The following is a 22,868-nucleotide window of genomic DNA, read 5'->3' as shown; positions in this document are numbered from 1 at the left end:
CTGATGCATGTCCATACATTTAATATTGACTAAAAACTCAGTAATATAGTTATTTGAAGGAAGGTTGTTTCAAAAATTGCTAAATGTTTCAGATTTAAATTTGATGGCATTATTTCTAGGTGAAAAAACTATGAAATGCTGCAGGTATGTGTATGAGAAAAAAGGGCAGTGTGCAACAGAAAGCATGAAGAGATGTTATGCTAACAGTCCCCCATGCATGGAATTCTCACTATATATGTACGGGTATGATTTTTTTATTTGCACCTGAAGTGCCATCTGCCAGACTGAGAAGTTTGTGTTTGCATTTTGCTCAGATCATCTGTGTCCTGTTAGTTCCCTGGTTAACCAAAAAGAATCTCCTTCTACCATTTTTTGAACTACTTGAAAAAAAGTTTTCTTAACCCCACAATACTTGATTGAGCAGAGATACTCAATCTCTCAGATTGACTCAGAGATACTCAAAGACTAAGGCAGAATTTACAAGAGGGAGATGTTCTGACATAGAGGGAGGAGTAAGTAACTGATAGAGGGTGAAGAGACACTTAAAATTGCTGCCAGAGGCTCCATTGTAAAGCTGTCCCTTGGTGTCAATATGTTAGAAACTTTGCTTAGAGAAGATACAAATGAAGATACAAATTCTTAAGAAGCTTTAGCATTCTAAGTTTGAATTCTGAGGCAAGGCTAATGCTTGACAGAATTCCTCAGCAGTACATCACCAGCTTGATTCCAGTCCGGATCAGCATTAAAGTTGCTTTTCAGTGGCTTCTACTGCATAATGGTGTACTGTGCCCTTTTGTGTTGCTCTTTGTTTTGTAGTGGCTGACAGAATAAGCAGAGAGACCTAGAATTATATGACTTCTGGAAACCAAACTGTCTTTTTATGAAGCTTTTTAAAGTCAGACCTCAGAGTTTTCACAGATTACCTGAAGATGCTTTTTTGTAAAAAGCTAAGACTATATATACAACCACATAATGTAGTAATGCATTAGGGTTTACTACATGGATGGCTGCAGAATTTAGTAATACAGAGTCATGCAGTGCAGTTCATTACAAAGCAGAAGCAATTTAAATTACTGCAGAAATTTTCTAATCAGAATACAGTTATCCAAGCTATGATTTCCCAAGATGTAAGTGGTTACTCAAGTGACACATTCGGTCACAACAGTTGATTTTGATACTGGCTTCAACTCTTACGGAAACAGCTTAAAATAAATCCTTACACAGTCAAAATACCTTCATATTTGTCACATAACAAACGTAGACTATGTTTACCTTCTGAAAAGGAGAACTTAGTGTTTATCTGTGTAAAAGGAGGAAACGGAGGAAAGAGCTTCACATGCTTGAAAGTGGTACTATTTTGGTATGTGTTAGACTTTTAAAGTCACACGGGTCGAGGTTGTTTAAAACTCGATAGTCCTACCGGCTAGCAAGCCAATGGCTCTGCCATCCTGCTGCCTGACTCTCAGACTTTGTTCAAGGAGTAACACCAACTGAGCTGCTACTCCTTCCCGCTAAGCTTTCACCCTTCTGGCAGTTGTGATTGCACACGACAGAGTTATCGTTCTGTAAGACGACTGCGCTTGTAAAGAACCTGAGCTGCAGGTGAGCAGGCTGAGAAAACATTTTATGTGCCTTTACTGATGCAACGGTAGTCGCTGCTTTTAGAACGCGGCAGAGACCACAGGCAGAAGCAGAGTGGGCAGAAGGTTTTGCTCCTACTGAAGAGCAACCAGTTAGGAGCCAAGGGCTGGGCGGGAGCCAGCTCCCGCACCTCCCGACGCGGGTTTGGCGCTGCTCGGGTTGGGGCCTGGGCCTGGGCCCGGCCCTTCAGGGCGGAGCCGCTGAAGCCCCTCGCTGCGCGGGGGCGCAGGGCCCGTTCGCGTCGCTGCGCTCCCACTGCGTCGGGCGGCGGCTGCTCGCCCGCAGCCCGGGACTACAGCTCCCGGCGGGCCCTGCCCTGCCGCCGGCCGTGCGCCGGGAGGGGGATGAGAGCGCGGAGTTCCCGCGCGGGACTGAGCAGCGTGAGCGACGCTGGAGGGGTGAGGCCTCGGGCCGGCCGACGGCATGGAGCCGAGCAGCGCAGAGGCGGCTTCCACCCGGTTCCTCGGCCTCACTCAGCGGTACCGGAGCCGGGGTGGCGGGGGCGGAGCTGGGGCGGGAAGCAATGCGGTGCGGGCCCGAGCTTTCGGTGGCGGAGAGGCGGTGCTGTGCTGTGACTGGCTGGGGACGGGAGGGCCCGCCGGTGCGGCGGTGCTGGCCTCTCCCTCGCCGAGGTGCGGCTGACCCTCGGGCAGCGGAGCCGCGGGAGTCCCGGAGCTGCCGCCTCCGCCCTCGGGGGCTGCTGCAGGTGCCCTGGTACCGGGCGGGCGTCTTCAGAGGCGATTTCGCATCTTGGTTCAGGGTTACGGTGTTGCGAGCAGATACGGCGGGGGTAGAAATCGCAGTTGCCTCATTGCTGAGGGCGTTTGTCCGTGCATCTGCGTCTTCAGTTAAAATAGGCTAACGGGGACTGTGAAGGCTCCGGGGGTAAGGAGAGTGAGGAGCCAGGAGGCATGCGGGTTGTGTCATGGTGATCACACAGGTGCGAGCTGCAAACTCGGGCCTTTCTGCCACCACCCCAGCCCAGGGGTAGAGTGCCCTAGGGTGTCACACGCGTCAAAGGGAAAACTTACCTAGCACTGTGATCCTAAAAATACACGCCTAAGGTTAGATTAGCAAATATGTTTATACTTGTTCGACTTATAGGGCTTTTACATTTTGTGGGAGCTTCTGCTGAAATGGGTGGAAGCTTGTTCTTTGTTTTCCTCACTGCTGTACATTTATACAATAGCTCCTGTGTTCCTGTGTATATATATATGTATGTATATATATATATATGTATATACTCAGGTTGCTTTACAAATGTGTGTAAGCAGGTTTTGGTATTTTGGTTTTTTTCCTGTTAAAAATAACCTCATCTGTATTAACACAATTTGCAAATTAGGCATTTTATAGTATAAATAAATTTTCAGTTAAACTGGTCTGAGCCACTTGGTAAAGTAACCCAAGTATTTCAGTACTGACAGGTAATCTTATTAGGATGAAAACTATTTTAAAACTGGCATAATTAGAGCAAGTGTTTTTCCAATGTGGATCAGGATAGACCTGGCTTTAGCACTTGGTTACTACAAAACTGCCAAAGGCTTTGATCACTGTGGAAATCTACATGCAAGCCATGAACCAAAAGTAGGTGCCCTGTCAGCTATGTTCCCACTGAGTTGCGTGCTGCAGTCTTTTAAAAAAAATGCAACTTTCCTGAATAAAAAATTAATTCTACAATTCAATCCCAGCAAAGCCAGTACAGGAGGACAATAATCTTTTCCATGTTGCGGGGAGGGGGGAAGTGAATGGTAGAACCCAAACTTAATCTCCACCTCTCTTTGTGTTTTGTTGTGAATCTGTGGTTGGGAATTGTTACTGCATCAGTCCTTGTTGACAGTCTTACAAGTGTATCCTGTCTGCTCATATTTCTGCCACCATGTTTTGAGTGTTACTTTCCAGACTTTTAACCTGGGCTGCCAGGTATATACCTTATTAACACATTTTTACTTTGTGTATTTCTAAATTAATGGGTTTCATGTACCCTCCTTTATCTGGATATACTATATTTTATTACTTTAGTGTATTCATGTGTTTAATTTCTTAGTTATAGAAGATTCTTATTTTGATTTTGGATACTCTTTTATTTTTTAAGGCTTTTTGTTAACTACTGACTTCATCTCTGTAGCATTAATATGCTCATATCTCAGTGTGATGTGAGTTTGACTTTCACTCAGCTAAACTATCACCAAATTAAGTTACAGGACTTAGTTATGAAGGCATTTTAGATCTGCATATACAGAAACTCCTTGGGTTTATTATGCAGGTAATTCAAGAGATGGTGTTTTCATCTAGTTTAATGCATTTTGAGGTTAGCACTGCCACAAGGCAGAAAGTAGTTCAGTTTGATAAACCTCTCAGCCTGCTTTTTCTCCTGCTCTGTGGAGCATTATTTACAAAGTCCCCAAAAATTATCTTGGCAGAGGTGGTTCCATTGAAAACACAGCAGGCCAGATGCTCTTTGTGGTGACATTGTAATTTGCATTATATTTGTATTTGGGATTGTTCGGATGTCAGACACACAAAACAGTGACCTGGCTTTCCCAAGGCTTGAAAATATTTATTGTGCTGGAGACTGTTTTTTATAATTATTATTTTTTAACCACTCCTTGAATTGTCATCTTGTATACATTTCTTTATTTCATCAAAGAATTTCGGAGCTCAGCAAAAATCTCTCTTGAGTGCTGTTTCCATAATATTTCTGTCACCAGTACAGGTAGCACCCTGCTAAGTGTGAGCTAAGTATGAGCTTACTGAGCACAGTGCAGTTGTCCTACTCAAGACATTTTGTCTGCTGTAGATTTTTCCTCCCTTATATTACACTTGAATTTCAAACATGGTTTTAAGCCACCACCTGCTTTGAAACTCTGATCATATCATGACTAAATATTTAATTTAATCATGGCTTTTTCTTCAAGTCAGGGCATAGACATTTATTTTCTGATGGGGATAATATGAAAGCCAGACTGCAATGGCTCCTAGAGATTGTACAGATTGTAAGGAGTGCTCCTTGCAGGAAGGAGTTTGTGCAGTGCAAACCTTGTTCAACAGGAATGAGATTAATTGATGCCAGGGTATAGTGTTGCAGGAGATCTAAGGCTAGTTGAATTTTGTACACTGATGAAGTGTTTCTATTCCAGCTCTGTCTCTGAAGATCTGGGTTGCAGACGAGGAGAATTTAGCAGAAAACATTACGGATCTGTGGAGCTTGTGAGTTTACACAGACTGTCCTTTGATTTTAGCAGCTTATAATGCAGAGCTCAAGTCCTTTCCATTTCCAGGTGAAAAATTTGATCTAGCTTGGTAAACGTGCTTTCTAAGCTGGACTAGAAAGTTATAGGGTAATGAAAAGAAACTTCAGAAGAGACATATTAGGCCTGTTTTAGGAAATCTTTTTACTTATTTATAAATATTTCATCATAACAAGACAGGAAGGGTTATAAAAATGCTATGCTTACTCCCAGATGGAAATTGAGCCTTTCTTCCTCTGCAGGCATTCTGTGTGTTTGTGCAGCCAAAATCTGAGGCAGGAGATGAGTACTGTGAAAAGAGTGAACAGCTCTCCTGCTCATGTCTCCTTAGACCTATAGTTGGATCATTCCAAATCTCTAGTCAAATTATTAGGTGTGCTGATTCCTTTCTTTGTGGGTAGTTGTCTGATACTTTGGAAGAGAAGAAAATGTGGTAATCTTTGTTTGCTGATCATACAGCTATTTTGCAAGCTAGAACTTCTGTCTTAAACTCTCTTACAGCTTATTTCTAGTGATGCTGATGGAGCCATTCAACGAGCTGGACGGTTCCGTGTGGAAAATGGCTCCTCTGGTGAAGTAAGTGTCTAAAGATATTCATAGAAGGCTGAAAAAATAATTCAGCTTCAGTTTTTCCTTACCATGGAAAGATGTATTTGCAGTCAATTACTAAGGAAGAGGACTTAAGAAATGCTAAATAATATAGGAATGCAGGAATCTAAGAGTAGGGTATATTTTTTTCCCCCAAAAGTCTCTTAGGTCCTCTTTCAAGAGTATGCCATAATTTTTTATGGAAAACTGCTATTTTGTTTATTTTTTAGTATAATTTTGCTCACCTGATCATGTTAGAAGAAAAGTACGTCTTAACACTGAATAACACTTCACAGGTTCTAGTCCATCACTTTATGTTGATGTCCTGCTGATATTACTATGTTCAAGCTGACCTTTGTACTTTTAGGTTTCTTCCTGTGTGTGATGAGGTTATGGCTTCATCTTTCTTGCCCCTTAGTTGTCTTTTAGCACCTACGTTTGTCATTTATGTAAGAGATAAAGGAGCTGAGTGGAGTCTGAGCGAGTCATTTCCTCTGGATTCCTGTGCTGTTAACTTGTCATGTGTTCTTGCACCCACTCCAGTGACACTTAAGTTTCTACTTTTCTTCATTTTTTATTCTTTTGCAAAACTTTTTTCAGCTGTAAATATCATATTGAAACAAAGAAGATCTCATATTCTTGAAATATATGTAAGGTCTTGGTAAGCTCATGTTTAATACTGAACTATTACTGGTGGTCTATTAGCATCAGCAGAGTTTAAAGGAATCTAACTGTTCTGTATTGACTCTCTAGGGTCATGTTCTGTGTACACTAAATGTCATGCAATTCAGAAGCTGATCAGCTTGTATCACAGGACCATTATCTGAGTAGCTGATGAACAGTCACATGGTGAATAGATATGGAGAATGGCATTTTTTCTGCATATGTTAATTCTTGGTGGAAAAGAAAGGATGCTTGGGAATTCAAAATAAGCAACTAGTTCAGAAACACACTGAAGAACTTTCAGAACATGCAGTAGTCTAGTGAGGAGTCCTTAAGATTTGTTTTGTGAAGAAATGAGAAATTGAAACCTGGCAGCAGAGTTCTGTTTTTTAATGCATTTACCTTTAGGTTTTAAAATATTACCCAAACTGAAATACCGTATTTTCATGGGAATACTAAGCTGTTACCTGTGACAGTGGTCCAATAGGATACTTAGTTACTTAGAAAGAAGAGAGAGAAAAAAAAAGGAAAAATTTTAAATTTAGCTTCACAAAACTGACTTCAGAATAATTCTATGCTTCTTAAAAACAGCATATAGCTAAAACTCTTCTGGTGAGTCATGCACTCTTGATTGGCTTTTGCTGCATTCTGTTCTCCTTTCTTGCTTTCACTTGGCAATGGATGTGACAGTCTCCCAATTCTATTTCAGAATACAGACTACACTCCAGATACATGGCATAGAACAGACGTGCATTTGGAAAACCCAGAGTATCATACAAGATGGTATTTCAGATATTTTTTAGGGAAAGGTAATTATCTTTTTGTAAACGAATTGACATTTTGATCAATGAAAATGCAGTGTAGCTTTGAATTGCTATTACTTAAATATGGAAGAAAGTTTGGTGTTAATTCAGCATTACTGCATTTGCTGTAGAGAAAACAAGTTCTTGTTTCATGTAACAAGGGATGGGTTTCTGTAAGAAGCAGAACCCCTGCTACCAAAAGGGGTGTTTTGAAACCATTCTTTGCCTTGAAGGCTGTACCTACCTCGAGTTTTTTTACACAAGTGTATATAAATACATAGCTAGGTACATTAGTATATGTTCTTACATATGAATGCATGTGTTTACACATTTATACACATACATATCTGTGTGTGTGTGCAGGTGTATGTGTGTTGTCTTTATGGTTGATAGTGCTTCTTGTTTCTCCCTGACAGTTCATCAGAACTACATAGGTACAGATGCAGAGAAGAATCCTTTCTTTCTGTCTGTTGTACTGTCTGACCAAAATAATCAGCGTGTTCCTCAATACCATTCAATACTTTGGAGAAAAACAGTAAGAAACAAATATTTAACTACTGCTCTGACTTTTTTGTTGGCTTGTTTACTTGTCTTTTTTTGATATTTTTATCATACTTTCTATTCCTTTCTTCAGAACTGCAATATTTAACACACTTTTCATTTTGTAGAATCAGTGCATATAATGCTACCATGGTAAATAAACAAGCTTTTGTAGGTAACATTTTATTAAACTTTCTGACAGATTTGCAATGCCAGATTTTTAAAATTGTTCTTACCTACAACTTTGTGTTATTTTTAGAAATGCCTAAACTGTTCTTGATCTTTCTCTGTGATCAATTTAGGCAATGACTTCATACTGCTTCTAGAATTTTCTTATACAATGTTAAAAAAATAGGCAGGTGTGGTACTGGTTTCACTAACACTGTTTGATGAGGGTTTTTTTCGTTTAACATTCTGTAAGAGTTTCTTATCCAAGTAGTGGATTTAAAAGTCTCTTGCATGCATGCATGCATCACTTTTTTTTTTTTTTACAAAATAGCTTTTAATGACTGTCAGTTTCAGCAACTCATAGCACATGACAAGGTAGTCAAAACTAAGTAGTTTTTTTTTTCAAACCACTTTTAAATATGGCTAAGTAAAGCTATCATGGTTTGTTTTGTTTTACTTAATTGTTTTTATTAATATTCCTATTTGAATATACAGAAACAGTCAGTCTGTCTTGTAATATCTTCCAGCTTTTTTTCTTTATAGGGTACTCAGAAAATATGCCTCCCTTATAGTCCCACAAAAACGTTATCAGTGAAGTCTATATTAAGGTATGTATTTACAGAAAGGTTATCAGTTAAGATATCTGTGTGGGTGTCTTTTTCTGTAATTCAGAGCTTAATGTTTAATGTTGAAATGTATACTTGCTCTTCTATGAAGCTATATTTCATTTGTATTCAGTGCTATGAATCTTGAGAAATTTGAGAAGAGTCCAAGGGAAATCTTTCATCCTGAGATACAAAAGGTAGGAGGTGACTTCTTTTTTTGTTTGACTTACTTTATTTTTTTTAATTAAGTCATTAAGTATAAGTGCTACTAGTTTGTTTCCTTCAGTAGCAGGGTGATACATGATAGTACATGATAGTACAAAGTAAACTGTCTTAATCAGCTGAAACGGCCATTTCAAACTAAAATATATAAGGATGTTACATTTTTATTTATGCTGTCTTTAATACTAATGTGCTAAAGATATTGTTTTGTTTACAGGATTTATTGGTTCTTGAAGAACAAGAGGTAAATGTCACCCTACCACTCTTATCTCACAGACCTGTTCAACAAATGCAGTTTTTTATTTGAAATACTTGCACGTGCTGTGACAGCTTAGAAATCAATTGCTCAGTGGAGTGAGAAATGTAGTATTTCTTTGCAGCATACAAGATGAAAAATAATTTTAAGCACCAACTTACTATATCATATTAATAGATCACCATCTTAGTATATAATAAAATTCATAATCTAATAAAAGGTAAATTATTAGATATGTTACTTGAACTTTTAATGGAGTTGTTACGAAATGTATATTTTTATGTGTAGGATGTATGCAAAAGTACATTTATAAAAAGTCCATAGAGAAGACATTGCTTTAGGTCTTTTGGTTTATAATATTTGATTTTATTTCTTAGGGATCGGTGAATTTTAAATTTGGAGTCCTTTATGCTAAGGATGGGCAGCTTACAGATGATGAAATGTTCAGCAATGGTGAGGTTTTCACCATTTTATTTTTATTCATCTGAATAAAAAGTATGGGATAGTGCCTACACTTGCAAGTCAGAAAGGAGGTGATGGTTATGTGAACAGTAGTTTTGTTATGTTTTCCTGTTGGGTGGAAAAATTGCAGTGTAAGAATTTTCTGTTTTTGTAAATAGTGGCTGTTTGAAACTTTCATCTATTTCTATTCTAGAAATTGACCATACAAGGTAAGATTTAGAAAAAGGGTGTAGGTGAAGAAAGTGACTCATGGTACCTGCAAGAAGTGAGTGTTGCTGATAGTTTTTTCTCTTTTGAGCTTTTTGTAGCTTGGTGTTCTATGCACTCAGTAATCTGCTGGTTAGCAAAAGAGGTCACTGCTTTATGTGACATGATGATGCTTATTCAGCAAGGTTGTGATGCTGTTTCTGTAAGTGTAGAAGCCTTGGAAGGCATGAGAAGAAATTAATTCAGCTGAAACTTTGGTCCTCATGTCTTGGGAACAGGACTTCTTCCTGTATTTTGATTATTTTTTTACTAATCTGTTCTATCACTATGCATCCTTTTCTGTTTCCTTCCACATGTAGAAACTGGAAGTGAAAGCTTTCAGAGATTTTTGCATCTCTTGGGTGACACAATTAGTTTGAAAGGCTGGACAGGCTACAGAGGAGGACTGGACATTAAAAGTAAGAACTCATCTGAAGCAGAAATGGTGTGGGAGATGGGTACTACAACATACATGTTTATGTTTAATGGATGCTTTTTTATCTAGCAGAAATAATAGTCTCAAAATGGACTTCCTTATGCATGCTCAGTGCTTCACCAGGAAAACCATGGGTTAGCTTAAATCAATGGTATAGAATGCAGTTAAAGTGTTTACATGACCCGTATCTTCAACATTTTAATTTTAAATTGCAATAGGATGAAAAATAACCTGACTTGTTACATTATTTGCTCCATGATAGTAGGGCATCATGGCTTGAAGAACCATGTGTTATTTCAGAATGCTAGGTGAGGGACATCATAGATTTTAAATGTGTGAATGTACAGATCAGGTTACAGACTTGCATTTGGACCTATGTAGAACATGCAGTGTAGAACATGCACTTTCCAAAACGGCTCAATAAAAAGGACAGCCAAAGAAGGTTTGATAGAAGGGCCTGAAATATCTTTCTTTCCTTAGAAAACTTGAAGGGTTTATTCCTACTGAGAATGTTGTTGTCCCTTTCAGATGATACAACAGGAACCTCTTCCATCTATACAGTTTTTCAAGGGCACGAAATTATGTTCCATGTTTCAACCATGCTGCCATATTCTAGAGAGAACAAGCAGCAGGTACATGGGTCTCTTCTCTCTCTTTTTTTTTTATTCTGAAAATATCATGATATGTTAGAAGATAATCATCATATCATTTCTATTATGTTACAAAAGACATTTGCAAAGCAAGTGAAAATTGATTGACTGAAAATATATTCTGTTAATCCAAGGGCTTGTAGAGCTCTGTGGCTACAGTTACTGCCTCAAAGAATATAGGAAGGTTGAGAATTAGAGTTGTGTGTGAATTGTCAAAATGCTTGCATATGTAGCACACAGCTCATAGTCAGCAATTCGTGTAGCTTTCAAGAAAATCCCCATGTGGCCATGTTACTGGGAAGATTTGTGCTTTTTTTCTGTTGCCCTCTCATTGACTAAATGTTTTCTTGGTTATTCAAATGTGCTGTAATCCATTACTTGAACCTTTCTATGTATTGTATGATGAAAAATACTTCATGAGCAAATGCAATTACCTATACATCACACATCTATAATGATTTACCTAAAATTACTCACAAATTACTTTTTTCACTATTTTCTTACTTAAGCAATAATTTTATATTTTATATTAATGTAATAATATAGTTAAAATACATAATTATATTTTCCTTTTTTTCTTTATTTCCATGTCTGTTTTCTCATGCTTTTGCCTTGGTTTGATGATTAGATCCTAGCAGAAACCAGAAACCAACCTTGGCATTTATTGTTTAAAAGAATAATTTGGCATCAGGTTTTTTTTTCCTTTTATCTCAAGTGGTAGATTTGCTCTTTTGGAATAGTAGGTATTCTGTGCCAAGTTTGTGAATATTAATTATGGAAATTACAGAAATCATGAGTGCTTTGCTAACTTAAAAATAAGCAATAGCTGCTATTATAGCAGCTGCCTTGTGTGTGCACCATGGAAGTGCTAGGTTTATTTTCACGTAATTAAATAATGATTTTGTACTGACTTCAGTCATGCTGACCATAGTTTTTCTGTTTGCAGTTCAAGAGTATTGTTTTACCATTCTCCCACATAATTGTTACTTATTTGTGTCTTCTAAGTCATCGTGTCTGTATTTTTCCTCCTTTTTTTTCTTTTTTTTTTCTTTTTTTTTCCAGGTAGAAAGGAAGCGACATATTGGAAATGACATTGTCACTATCGTGTTTCAGGAAGGTGAAGAGTCTTCTCCAGCATTCAAGCCATCTATGATTCGCTCTCATTTTACACGTATCTTTTTCCTTACATTTTTCCTAGTGGTTTTTTGATTGTTTGTCTGTTTTAAACATTAATAATACTTTTTACTCAATATTACTACCCTAAATCTTTTCTCTATGCTATTCATGGAAGTGAAAGCTAGCTCAGAAAGAGTTGCATTCTTGCATTCTTTACTTTCATCTGCTATCTGCTTGACTAGGTGTCTGAATGTCTGCCTCATAAAACATAAAAGAATCAAGTTGAACCACCTAGGAGATCAAAGAAAATGTCAAAGCAAGAATGTATTTTTAAATTGTATTTTTATTGAAGGCGTTTATTTGTGTCACCTCACAGAATAAATTTCATACATTTTCATAAAATCAAAATTTATAACAGTATTTCTGTTGGTGATGTGAATTAGTGGGGCTTTAAATACTGAATATTGCCCTTTAATGTGTAGATGCTGTTTATTTTAGGCATTTATGTATTTTAGATCAGCTTTTCTCAAATCTTTCAGAACATATGTCACAAATTCTCCAGATTTATGGCATCCTGTGTGTTTCAGACTTGTGGTTGAAAACATTTTGAAGGCACTGTGATGCCAGAAGCCATCTGCCAGTCACTTGGGATTATTATGGGGTCACATTAGTGATACCCAGTCTAGCATCTCTAGGCTATGTGGCATGATTTGAAGAAAAGATGGATGGAAAAAAGTTGTTATTTCTGTTCATACTCTGCTGCTGAGTTTTTAAGAATGATCACAAAGTTTATGACTTCTAAACCTGGTTCTCAGGCTTACTGAAGGTACTTAGAAATTTCTTGCTGGTTCCACCCGTGGCTGGCCTTATTTTTTAGATTTATGCTCTTCATATTAACCTCTTCTACTCTAAATGAAAGAAAGGGCTAGAAAAATAATTCTACACATTAAAAAATATATCTCTAGATACCAGAGGAACCTACCTATTGTTTTATAAATATTGTTCTAATGTGTATAGTCTAGAACATTTTATGAATTTACATTGATGAATATATTTTACCTTCATTAAATCTGCAATCTACTCCAGGAAAAAAAAATGTATTAAAATACATGAGCTTCATTACTACTGGATTAACTTCCTTAACTGCATGGCAGATATTTTTGCCTTAGTGAGATACAATAAGCAGAATGATAGCTACAGGTAGGCGCTGATTGAAGCAAATAACTTCACACTGAATTTCCTATGGTTTAGAGATACCAAGAAAACATTTTGTATTGTCCTCTGCTCTTTATATCAAGAAGTGAAATAAACTTATGAAATTAAAGAGCAGTACTGACGTGGAGGCAGAGAGCTTTAAACTGGCTGGGAATAAGTAGCATGTTTCTAACCATCAGAAAAATGGAATTCTGGAACAGGCAGAAGCCAAGGGATTAAAAAAACTTTTACTTTTTTAGATGAAGTATAACAGAATTATGAAAGATAAAGCTGGGACATTCTGACTAAGTGACATTAATGACATGGTGAACTATATGTATGAATGAAGTTAATTAGAAATAAGAGCCATTCTTTTTTGCATATCCACCTTAGGGGAGGATGGGTTAGGTTTGAAATCACTGCCAGCTCAGATGCTGAAGTCTCTGATGGCTTAGGAATTTATAGTAGGAAACCATAATGTTTGGTCTGTCCAACACTGGAAAGAAAATTTTGGGCCATGAAACTAAAATTGTGTTTCAAACTGTAATCTATGTGTGTATGTGTGTATGTCCACAACACTCAAGGCTAAAAACTTGCAAGATGGAAGTGTATTAGACTTTGAGTACAAATTTCTAATGTCTTTGTGGGGCTCCATGACACACGTTACTCATTATTTAGCAAAACTTTCAGCTGTTTGCAAATCATACTACTCCATATTTACAAGACAGCGTTGGGTCTGTGATCCCTAGAGGTGATTTACTGGTTAGCTTGTAGTGGAAAGAAAGAAACTGCACTTGGAAATAGCTTCTAGGAATGCAGGGCCCCTAAGTAGGTGAGTTTTCCTTCCTCCTTTCTTGACAATTCCATAAGGCTGAGGACTCGGGTAGAATGTGAAAGAGACCAGCAGTATCCCTGGATACTCTCTTCACCTTAGGGCTCATAGGACTCTTGTTTGATCTGTTATTTTTTTGTGATTACCATCTTCCAAGTGACCAAAGTATCAGTCAGAGAAATGGAATACTCTAGGATTCTGAGAGAAATTTCCCTATTTTCATATGCAGTGCCACTGTACTGAATTTCTACTAGAATGACTTTGTATTTTATGTCACTGAAGTCTTCTGGTTGGTTTTGTGGAACATTTCACATCCTGTGTAGTGATAAACGACTATTTTTTCCCTTGGATGGAATGAGATAGACATAGTATATCTCTGAAACTGTGTCTTGCATCTGTGAAACCAACATTAGACTGATAAATAATCATGCAGATGTAATAGTATATTTCAGACTGGATGGGTAATTTTTAAGCTTTCATGAAAATAGGCTGGATGAATCCATTACAACCATTTAAGTCTATAACAGTCAATCACTGCTGGGTTTTCTGAGCAATGAAATTCTGACTTTTTTGTAACAGTAGAGATGAGCTAAGCCTATGGTTTTATCACCTAACTTGCTATGACCTGTGTCAGCCATTCGTGCCACTTGAAAGGTCTCTGTCTGAATTCTATCTTACAGTCAAGAAGATTGTGCAGACTGTAACTTCAAAATTCCAAGGAATGATTACTTACCTTAAAGAAGCTACATCTCACTGGGCATGTTGTATACACAGTGTTTCCACGTGGCATTCATTCTTGGCATGCCAAATTTCTTATGGATCAAAAGAAATTGGCATGTCCATCTGTCATAGAAGTTACTCTGACTCTTTCTTCCTCAGTGAAAATCAATTTGCTATTTCTGATAGACAAATTTGACTCTAGTAAGCCATTGTTATTCAGAAAGAATCAAGAATTTCATGCATGTGGTGAATGTATTGGTCAGGTGGAAATCTGTAAGGAGAAAATATTTTGTAGGGAAAGAACTGTTACAGTTTTTTTGAAAAGGACTAGATTTTGCTAATGCCAGTAAAAGCCTTGTTTGATGAATGGAACTGCAAGCTTCTGTTGTGGTTGTTGTGTTGCAATATTAGTTGTGTAGAGGAAGCAGAATTTTGCTCAAGGGGATAATTCTAAGTGAATCCTTCTTGTTAGAACCCATGGAAGTTCTTATGTAAGACATACACAGAAACCACTTTCCACTTCTTATGTTTTGAAAAGTGTTTATAAAAATGGTGGGATTTCAATGTGACTTTTAATATGGATAAAAATATGTTTTTTCAATAGGCTGAAAATATTTTCAGAAGAAAGTGTTCCTCTCTTTGGGCCTCCCCTTCCATCCCCTCCTGTGTTTACAAATCACCAGGAATTCAGGGATTTTGTGTTAGTGAAATGTAAGTCAGTTTTTCCTTTGTTAGAAACACTATTATTAAGTGTTCTACATCAGCAAGAACGAAATCTGTGAGAACTGATCATGAGTGTAACTAGATGTTTATCTGACAGGAATTTGTCTGATAACTCGTTCTGCCTATTAAAATTAGTTAGTACTAAAGTTGATAAGCAGTTTGTCTTTTTTTTTTCAGTTGCTATGCCTGAGAGAATTCTCCTATTACTGATTTTTCTCTGTTGTTCACTAAAAAACGAGAAAGGAGGCAGCTCTGAATTACTAAGGGGAAAACAGGAATTTTTTTACAGAGGTCAACTAGAGTCAGTGGAGGCTGTCAATGTTCATTTATGTAATGTATCTTCTTTTCCATAATATTTTAGTAATAAATGGGGAAAAAGCCACCTTGGAAACCCCAACATTTTCTCAGAAACGTCAGCGCACTCTGGACATGCTGATCCGCTCTTTATACCAGGACCTGATGCCTGATCTACACAAAGTAAATGTGAGTCTCAAGTTTCTGTGTCCCTCACCTGTGCTTTCCTGTTCTCACTTGTAGATTGAATGTTCTGTTTCTTTAAAAGACTGGAGTCCTAATGAGCACTGAATTGTATGCACTAGGCTAAATACCAGTTGTCACATAACTTGTTTTATAGTTATATGAACACTGACAGGCAGTGATTTCAGAATAGGAATCTTCATGCATTTATTTAACCCAGCAGTAAGGAGAAACTTAACAATGTTCTACTTTGTGTAAGCTTACCTGCAGCAAGGGAATAGGGAAACTCAGGCTCATCAAATACAGCAATTAGTCACATTACCATAAAAACTGCACTTCCTCATTTCATAAAGTGTAAATTTGGATCATTTTTGCCCTTGGGTAACAATGAGAACTCGATTTTAGGTGATGAAGATGTGTTCTTAAGGTGATCCTTAATAAAGAACTGCAATATTTCTAAAATTAGTGAGGTGCTATTTTTCTCACTGTTTATTACTCTTAGCTAAGTAGATCTGCTTCAGCCTTTTTGTCACTACATCAATCTTGCAATCTTTGCTATGATTGTTTAGAACATGTCAGTGATAATCTATGACAAGTTGGAAAGCAAAGCACTCAAAGATTGGAAGAGTTGTGATTTCTGTTCTCTGAGAACCCAGACTGTTAGATTCCTCACTACAGAATACCCGAAAAAGACAGAAAATTTAAGTGATACCACATTAAAGTAACCTAGATTAAAAGCTTATGAAAACTTTCAGTTCAAAAAAAGAGACATTTTCTGTTTTAGAATATGCTCAACAGAAGGTCCTTCAGTGATGTGTTGCCAGAGTCCCCAAAATCAACACGGAAAAAAGAGGAAGCTCGGCAAGCAGAGTTTGTGCGACTTGGTCAGGTAGGATCAGTTGAGGTATGCACCTGTGTTTATGAAGATTGGAGTGTGTCACCCCCTTTGTTAGAATTTGAGTAATTTGCACAGTTATGTCAGGACTTAATGCAGTTCACTGTGTTCAGAAGCAGTTTTGTAGCATTGGACTGAATTATGTTAAGGTGAAATATGAATAGAAGTATTTATCTGTAACATCTGAGGCACACAACACAATTAGAAATATTTATAAAACAGATAAGCCTAAAGGAACGTTGGAAAAATTGCACCCTAGGATCAAACCTGAAAGGCCTTTTCTTGGTTCATGCAGCAGATGCTTTCTATCACCAAGAAGAAGAGTGCTGGTTTTTTCTGTGCTTTGGAGAAACATGATCTTTCATGGATTTCCTCTTTATGTTATATTAGACTGAATTTCTTGGAAATTTTTATCCTGCTTGAGCCAGAAATGTTTTAACAGTCTTTCTGCTAAATCAGAGGTTGCTACATGTCTTGGAACATAACAGAGGCTGACTCCAGTCTTTTATGGGCTTATTGATACTTTGTTTCAGCAAGGAGTAAAACTTCCTCTTAATTTAGGCAGTCTGGTTTGATCTGAGGGTTCATAGCAGCAGAAAAAAAAGACGGTGTCTGTGCTTATCAGTTTACATGCTCCTTTCTGCTTGTCTCTTCCTGATCCTGGACTGGTGACAGGGTTCTCCTTACCTTAATATCTTGTTTCTGAGATGATTTAACTCAGGTGGTGTTAACAGCAGGAAACCAAAGCAGAAAAAAAATGAAACAAAACAAACCAACCAAACAAAAAACCCCTACTACCAGGAAAACCCAAGCATCCTCCCTTCCCTCTCATTTTTTATTGTGAGTTAGTAAACTAAAGAGTAGAAGAGTCTGAAAAGTTCCAGTTCCAAGTAAAAGCTTGCATTGACAGGACTGCAAAGTCTGCTCCTCTGTCCTTTTTTTTTAGTTACAAACTGTAGGCCCTCACACTTTTTGACATGCCTTCCAAGGAGATATTAATCATTCTTGCCTAACTCTGTGAATGTGTCTGTCCTGTAGTTATTTAGATGGTACACAAAGTTCACTGATGTTTGCTTCAGCAGTGTGTTTAACTAATTTCTTTATTGTCAAGGCAATCTCTACTGATTGGTGGGATGACATTAAAATGTTAATGCAATGAAGTACTTTGTGCTTCTCTGTAAGCTGACAGCCATGTTTAGTGCAGATGTGGGAATGGTGCATGCAGGTGATTACTGCCATTTCAGAGACTGCATGATGGGTGAACTTCAGGGCAAAAAATTGGTTTCTAAATTTCTAAAACTGCATTAAAGATTACAGGTGACAATTCCATGCCTCATCACTTTATCAGAACACTGCTGAAAAGGTTAGCAATGAAGATAGAGAGGATACCTTAAGCAGATTTACTGCCTAGCTCACTGAAACTATGTTTATACAGTAGTTCCCTAAAGTTCTCTCATAATTAGCTCACTTCTAGTTATTTCCAGTTAGAATTTGCATACTGTTACTGTGTGTCCTTTGCATCCCTGGCCATGTGTGACTTAGTGCTTTGTTACCAAGTTTTGTAAGTGAAAGGCCAACTTGTATCGATTCTTGTATCGATTCAGCTTGCTTATAGAATGAATTGTGTAGACAATGAGCTTGTATGCTTTGAGGTAAAGGCTTTTCTGATTTTGAGTTTCCATTAAAAAAAGCCACAAACAAAAAACCCCCCAAAAAATCAAACCCAACTCAACCAAACAAAAAACCACCAGAAATCCAACCAGCATATGTTCTGGTTGAGGAGATCTCTAGCAACCCTGTAATGATTAATGCAGGCTTTGTTCATAATATATAGACTTAAGCTTCTTTCCTAATCACTTAAAATGTGATAGGAATTCCAAATTGGAGTTGCTTGCATTCTTAAATGTCCTTTCTTTATAGTCTTTTGCTTGGGTATTGCTGACAAAACTAAATTTAAATAAAACCTCTGTTTTTATTAGGCGTTGAAATTGAAAACCACTGTGAAAGGGGATGCCACAGCTAACCTGGCAACTACAAGTTTTTGTAAAAAGGAGGTGAGTGAACATGGCTGAGGAGAGCTCTGAAAAAATGAAACACTCTTGAGTGTGGCAGTTTTGCATAGTGTTTATTTACTTTTTTGATTAGATGCTGTAGCAGCAAAGATGAAATGTGTAGTGTTAAAGTGAGTCTGCAGCCAATATCAAATTAATAAAGGACAAGCTTGGAGGCAGAAGCATTTCTCAGGTAAAAGCAAGTGTGGTTATTTTTATATCTGAGAATATTTTATGAAAATACCATTTTCCATATCCAGTTAACTTATATTTTAGCTTCTGCATCAAGCTTAAAACAAAATTTGGTTGAATTTTTATTTCTTGTAGTACCAGATTTTGTTCAAGGGCATTAGGAAATGAAAGATGGAGACCACACTCTTCTGCATGCATCTTAAATGCAGAAGCTTCAGAAGCATTTCTGGAATTTGAACAACTTCAGCTAATTTTTAGACTGGGGAGGAAGGGGCAGACTCTGGGAGGTAGGTACAGAGAACACATGACAAAAGAAAACTCTGGCAGAAAGGCAGTCTTAACTGTACCATGTGGTAGTGATTAGGCATTACAGCTGCAATATCAAATGTAAGCAGATTGCATATAAATGGTGGTACATATGTTTAAAGTCTGTAGGGCTTTTTAAAATAAAATACATACTGAGTATTTCTAGGGTTGCACTTGAGTATCAGCTGCACGTGTTTGAGGAATGTGTCTTGGTCTTATTAGTCTCCAAACCCAATTAATACAGAGAGTATTTCCTCTGCAAGAAAATGAACCAAATATTGATATTTGAGATTAAAAATTTGTACTGTTTGGAAATGTATCCTTCCAAAAGCATTTACATGTTATTACTCACCATTGTTCATCACATTCTGTGTCTGTATGATCTGTATTTCTTAGCGTACTAAATATATATCCCTTATGTTACTTCATAGCCTTGGGAATCTCAATCTTTCTGCAGTAATTTTCCTCATGAGGTTGTCTGTGCAGATTCTTGGGGCCAGTCCTTGCTGGTTTCTACAGATGCTGGCATCTTGTTAATAGATGGTTAGTAAATGATCCAGTATTTTTGTGTCAATTTTTATGTATCTGACTATTTTCTTGTAAATGTGTGTTCGTAAGCTCTGTTCAGGTGTTGGTAGGTCTTCTACAGGGATAGTTACCAATCCAAGTTAATTTATTACATTGATGTAGCCTAGTTGCAAAAATTCTCTCTGTGCTGGAATCAAGCCATATTGGGGACCTAATATTTATACAGATTTCTGAATGTTGTGTCACTTCAAATGTTGTTTTCTTGATCATCTGAAAAGCCTTATGAAGTCACGTCCAAGCTTAAGGAGTGCCTCAATGGCTTGTCTGGATATTTCAGCCCTGGATGGTAGTGAGCAGGATACCAGAGGCTTATAGGACAATGGAAAGCCTGCTGATATTGCCAGTTTGACCCCTTATATCCTTCTGTGTGTCACATAAGGCCAATGGCACTGAGGAAATGAACTTAGTTCTCAGGGATAATCTCAAACTTTCCAAAGGAAGGTCCCTTTTAGGGTTTCAGTTGCATAATCTGATTCATGGAAGTGATAAAACACTCCTGTGGAGAAGTATTTGCTATGCTGCTGCATAGCAACTTTTTGCAGTTCTTTCTTCATTTTTGTAAGAAACAACTGAGGCTTCTATTACAAGAAAAAAATACGACAAAACCAGTGATGAGCAAATTTTAGCAAGAATTTTAATAAATACACATTTCTTTTTTAGATGGTCAACCATCAGTGCAAGTGTTTGATAAAACTCTCCAAATAAAGCAGATGCATGTGTTAGAAGTTCTGGATCTTTTGATTGCACAAACAGACAAAGGTAGGAGAGATCTGTGTTCTTTGATTTTCGTAGGAGTGTGGCACTGTTTTACCATTGGTTTAATTGGTATTTATTCTGTTAACAGCACATACTAGTGCTATAGAATGTATTTTCTTAAAAGATTCTGGTACAAAAAAGCTTAAAAGTTGTTTGGAGTGCCAGTGCTTCCTTTTTAGCCTCATTTGCAAACATTAAATGTCCATAAAATATGCATTCTTCTAGTGAGGTACTTCTTACCCAGTACTTTGTGATTGAATTTCAGAAAGGGAACATACAGAAAGTGAGAATCTTTGTGTAACACAAAGAATTATAAATATGATTGCTTTATTGTTTTTGCACAGTGTATCTGTTTGCTCAGATTTGGCCAAAGCTGCAGTTCCATACACTTTGAGTAAAACATGGTTCCCTTTGTATCACTGGGAGTTGCCCTTATAGGCAGCTTTACTCATCAAAGGAGAAAGGCTTTAGCAAGAGCAACCTCATATTACCAGGACTTAAAGCATGGCTTAGTTGACTTCCTGTGAATCTACATAGTTTATCATTTGTCAACACAAGATGTGTGCTTTCTGTGCCTCAATGTTTATCTGACTAGTAAGGTTTTTCCCCACCACAGAAAACTACATTTATGATCTTTGTTTGTTTGAGAAATTTTCAGCATTCTGTTGCTAGATTTTTCAGATTGTTCACCAACTGAACACCAAAGGCAATGTGCATTTGAACAATGGATAAGCAAAACCAGTCTTCATCCCAAAGGGTGTTGAACTCTTACTAAGGATCCAGTTGTCAATTGCTCAGCTGGATGGGTCCAGCTATTCAAGTTAACCCTTTTACTAATATCCTTTAGTTTATTGTATTTTTACATCCTTGCAAATTTTTTAATGTTTCTGAAATAGTGTTATGTTTCAGTTTTAAGCTTTCGAATCGTTCTTTGCTGCAGCACCACCTGGTGGGAAACTGAGCTTCTGACCAGAAGGAGATTACTAGAGTTGTAAAGCCTAGGTTGTTCATTAACAGTCTTGTATGATGTTGCAGCTTACCCCCAGAGAAGCAGTATGCCTTGTTTATCTTTGCTCTGTTTGTTAGGTGCTGCTTCTTTTTTTGAAATTTAATTTCAAAATACCACCATCTTTTTTATAACTTACTGTTTCCTGGCTGCCTTCATCCTTCAGGGAAAGACTCTCGTCTCCTTGTCTTCAGACTCAGTGCTCTCCAAAAGGATATAGAAACAAAGCAAATTATAAAAAGCAAATATGACTGCAAAGAAAATAAACTGGAGCGAACAAAAGGTGATTTTTTTTTTTTTTCCTTGTGTTAAGAAAAAAACCACTGTTGTATGAAGTCTGTAGTTGTCAGGGGCTTATTAGCTCTCTTGAAGTGTTCATCTTTATGTTTTTCTCTGGACAGTCAATTCCAATTTTAAGCTAATACATGAAAATAAGTCTGGTATAGTCCAATATGACATTTTAGAGCTTTGTAAAAATACCACATTACTTGGCAATCACTGCCAAGTTCTAGAGAAAAGTATATGAGTTGCTTTCAGGATTGAGGGGTATGAGAAGAATAACACAGGGATGTGAAGCTGAAATAAAGGTCATAAGATGGACAAACACTGGCAAATCTCTATTAAATAGTAGTGCTTAGATTGTAGTAACTAACTAATTGTAGTAAGTGTGAACATTTTCAGAATCATAGTTGTATGTTGTCATCATACAAATATGAAGAGGGAAAAAAAAAAAAAAAAAAGCAAAGCAGAAGCAGGCCCTGTCCCAAACACTTACAATCTAGGGTATTATTTCTTCAGGCTGCCATTTGTATGCCATTAATACTCATCATGGCAGTGAACTGAGGATTGTTGTGGCTATTCGGAACAAACTCCTTCTCATCACAAAGAAATATAATCCATGCAGCAGTTTAACCAGCAGCTCCCTGCTATCATCTGAATCTCCAGTAGAGGAGTTCCAGTACATCCGGGTATGTGTAATCTAATCACTAATTAATTACATTAACAGACTGTTAAGCACCTGGCTAGTGGGTGGGATGGGATGGGTTCACAAGGAGTGTGTATTTTTACCTCTCTGAACCTCCAGTAAAATGATACTGAGAAGCCATATGATGAGGGTTCCATCACATTCTATGCTAAATAAATATTTCAGACTTTTTAAAAATAAGTTTCTGCTTGCTCTTTATCATATTTCTATGCTTAGTGCACATCCATTTAAATTTGTGGAGTATCTGCAGCACCTACAGTGGGAGCTGGAAAAAGAGAATAATACTACTATTTACATTATAGGAAATATGCCTTTCTGACCCTCCAGTGCTTATGACTCTGGTGGATGGACCTACTGGAGACAGTGACAGTGACAGTGACAGTGACAACATGATCTGTGTAGCATATCGGCATCAGTTTGATTTGGTTAATGAGAGTACTGGAGAATCCTATAGATTGCATCATGTTGAAGCAAACAAAGTAAGTTTTAATAATTGAAA

General features: G+C 37.4%; 1 protein-coding gene across 4 annotated transcripts in view; it reads left to right on the top strand.

Annotated features, from left to right (window-relative positions):
• The window catches only part of GARNL3 (GTPase activating Rap/RanGAP domain like 3), a 31,177-nt gene that overhangs the window by 1,906 nt on the left and 6,403 nt on the right, over positions 1-22,868 (top strand). Inside the window, exons 1-22 of one of the 4 annotated variants that reach the window (XM_071766427.1) lie at positions 1,839-2,120; positions 4,779-4,848; positions 5,391-5,465; positions 6,850-6,949; positions 7,360-7,478; positions 8,195-8,259; positions 8,390-8,453; positions 8,696-8,722; positions 9,112-9,187; positions 9,763-9,861; positions 10,407-10,510; positions 11,591-11,699; positions 12,799-12,844; positions 14,995-15,101; positions 15,475-15,596; positions 16,375-16,479; positions 18,465-18,539; positions 19,466-19,577; positions 20,283-20,381; positions 21,551-21,667; positions 22,183-22,352; positions 22,672-22,848. In XM_071766427.1, coding sequence (XP_071622528.1) covers positions 2,065-2,120; positions 4,779-4,848; positions 5,391-5,465; positions 6,850-6,949; positions 7,360-7,478; positions 8,195-8,259; positions 8,390-8,453; positions 8,696-8,722; positions 9,112-9,187; positions 9,763-9,861; positions 10,407-10,510; positions 11,591-11,699; positions 12,799-12,844; positions 14,995-15,101; positions 15,475-15,596; positions 16,375-16,479; positions 18,465-18,539; positions 19,466-19,577; positions 20,283-20,381; positions 21,551-21,667; positions 22,183-22,352; positions 22,672-22,848 — 2,094 coding nt within the window. In that variant the 5' untranslated portion in view covers positions 1,839-2,064. Of the gene's footprint in view, positions 1-1,838; positions 2,121-2,178; positions 3,226-4,778; positions 4,849-5,390; positions 5,466-6,849; positions 6,950-7,359; positions 7,479-8,178; positions 8,260-8,389; positions 8,454-8,695; positions 8,723-9,111; positions 9,188-9,762; positions 9,862-10,406; positions 10,511-11,590; positions 11,700-12,798; positions 12,845-14,994; positions 15,102-15,474; positions 15,597-16,374; positions 16,480-18,464; positions 18,540-19,465; positions 19,578-20,282; positions 20,382-21,550; positions 21,668-22,182; positions 22,353-22,671; positions 22,849-22,868 lie in introns of those variants that run through there. The other 3 variants (XM_071766428.1, XM_071766429.1, XM_071766426.1) reach the window with 3 other exon arrangements.

This window comes from Heliangelus exortis, chromosome 22 (genome assembly GCF_036169615.1).
Source record: "Heliangelus exortis chromosome 22, bHelExo1.hap1, whole genome shotgun sequence".
Classification (NCBI taxonomy): domain Eukaryota; kingdom Metazoa; phylum Chordata; class Aves; order Apodiformes; family Trochilidae; genus Heliangelus; species Heliangelus exortis.
The sequence above is the reverse complement of the archived record's forward strand: the minus strand, read 5'-3'. Positions and strand labels throughout refer to the sequence as shown.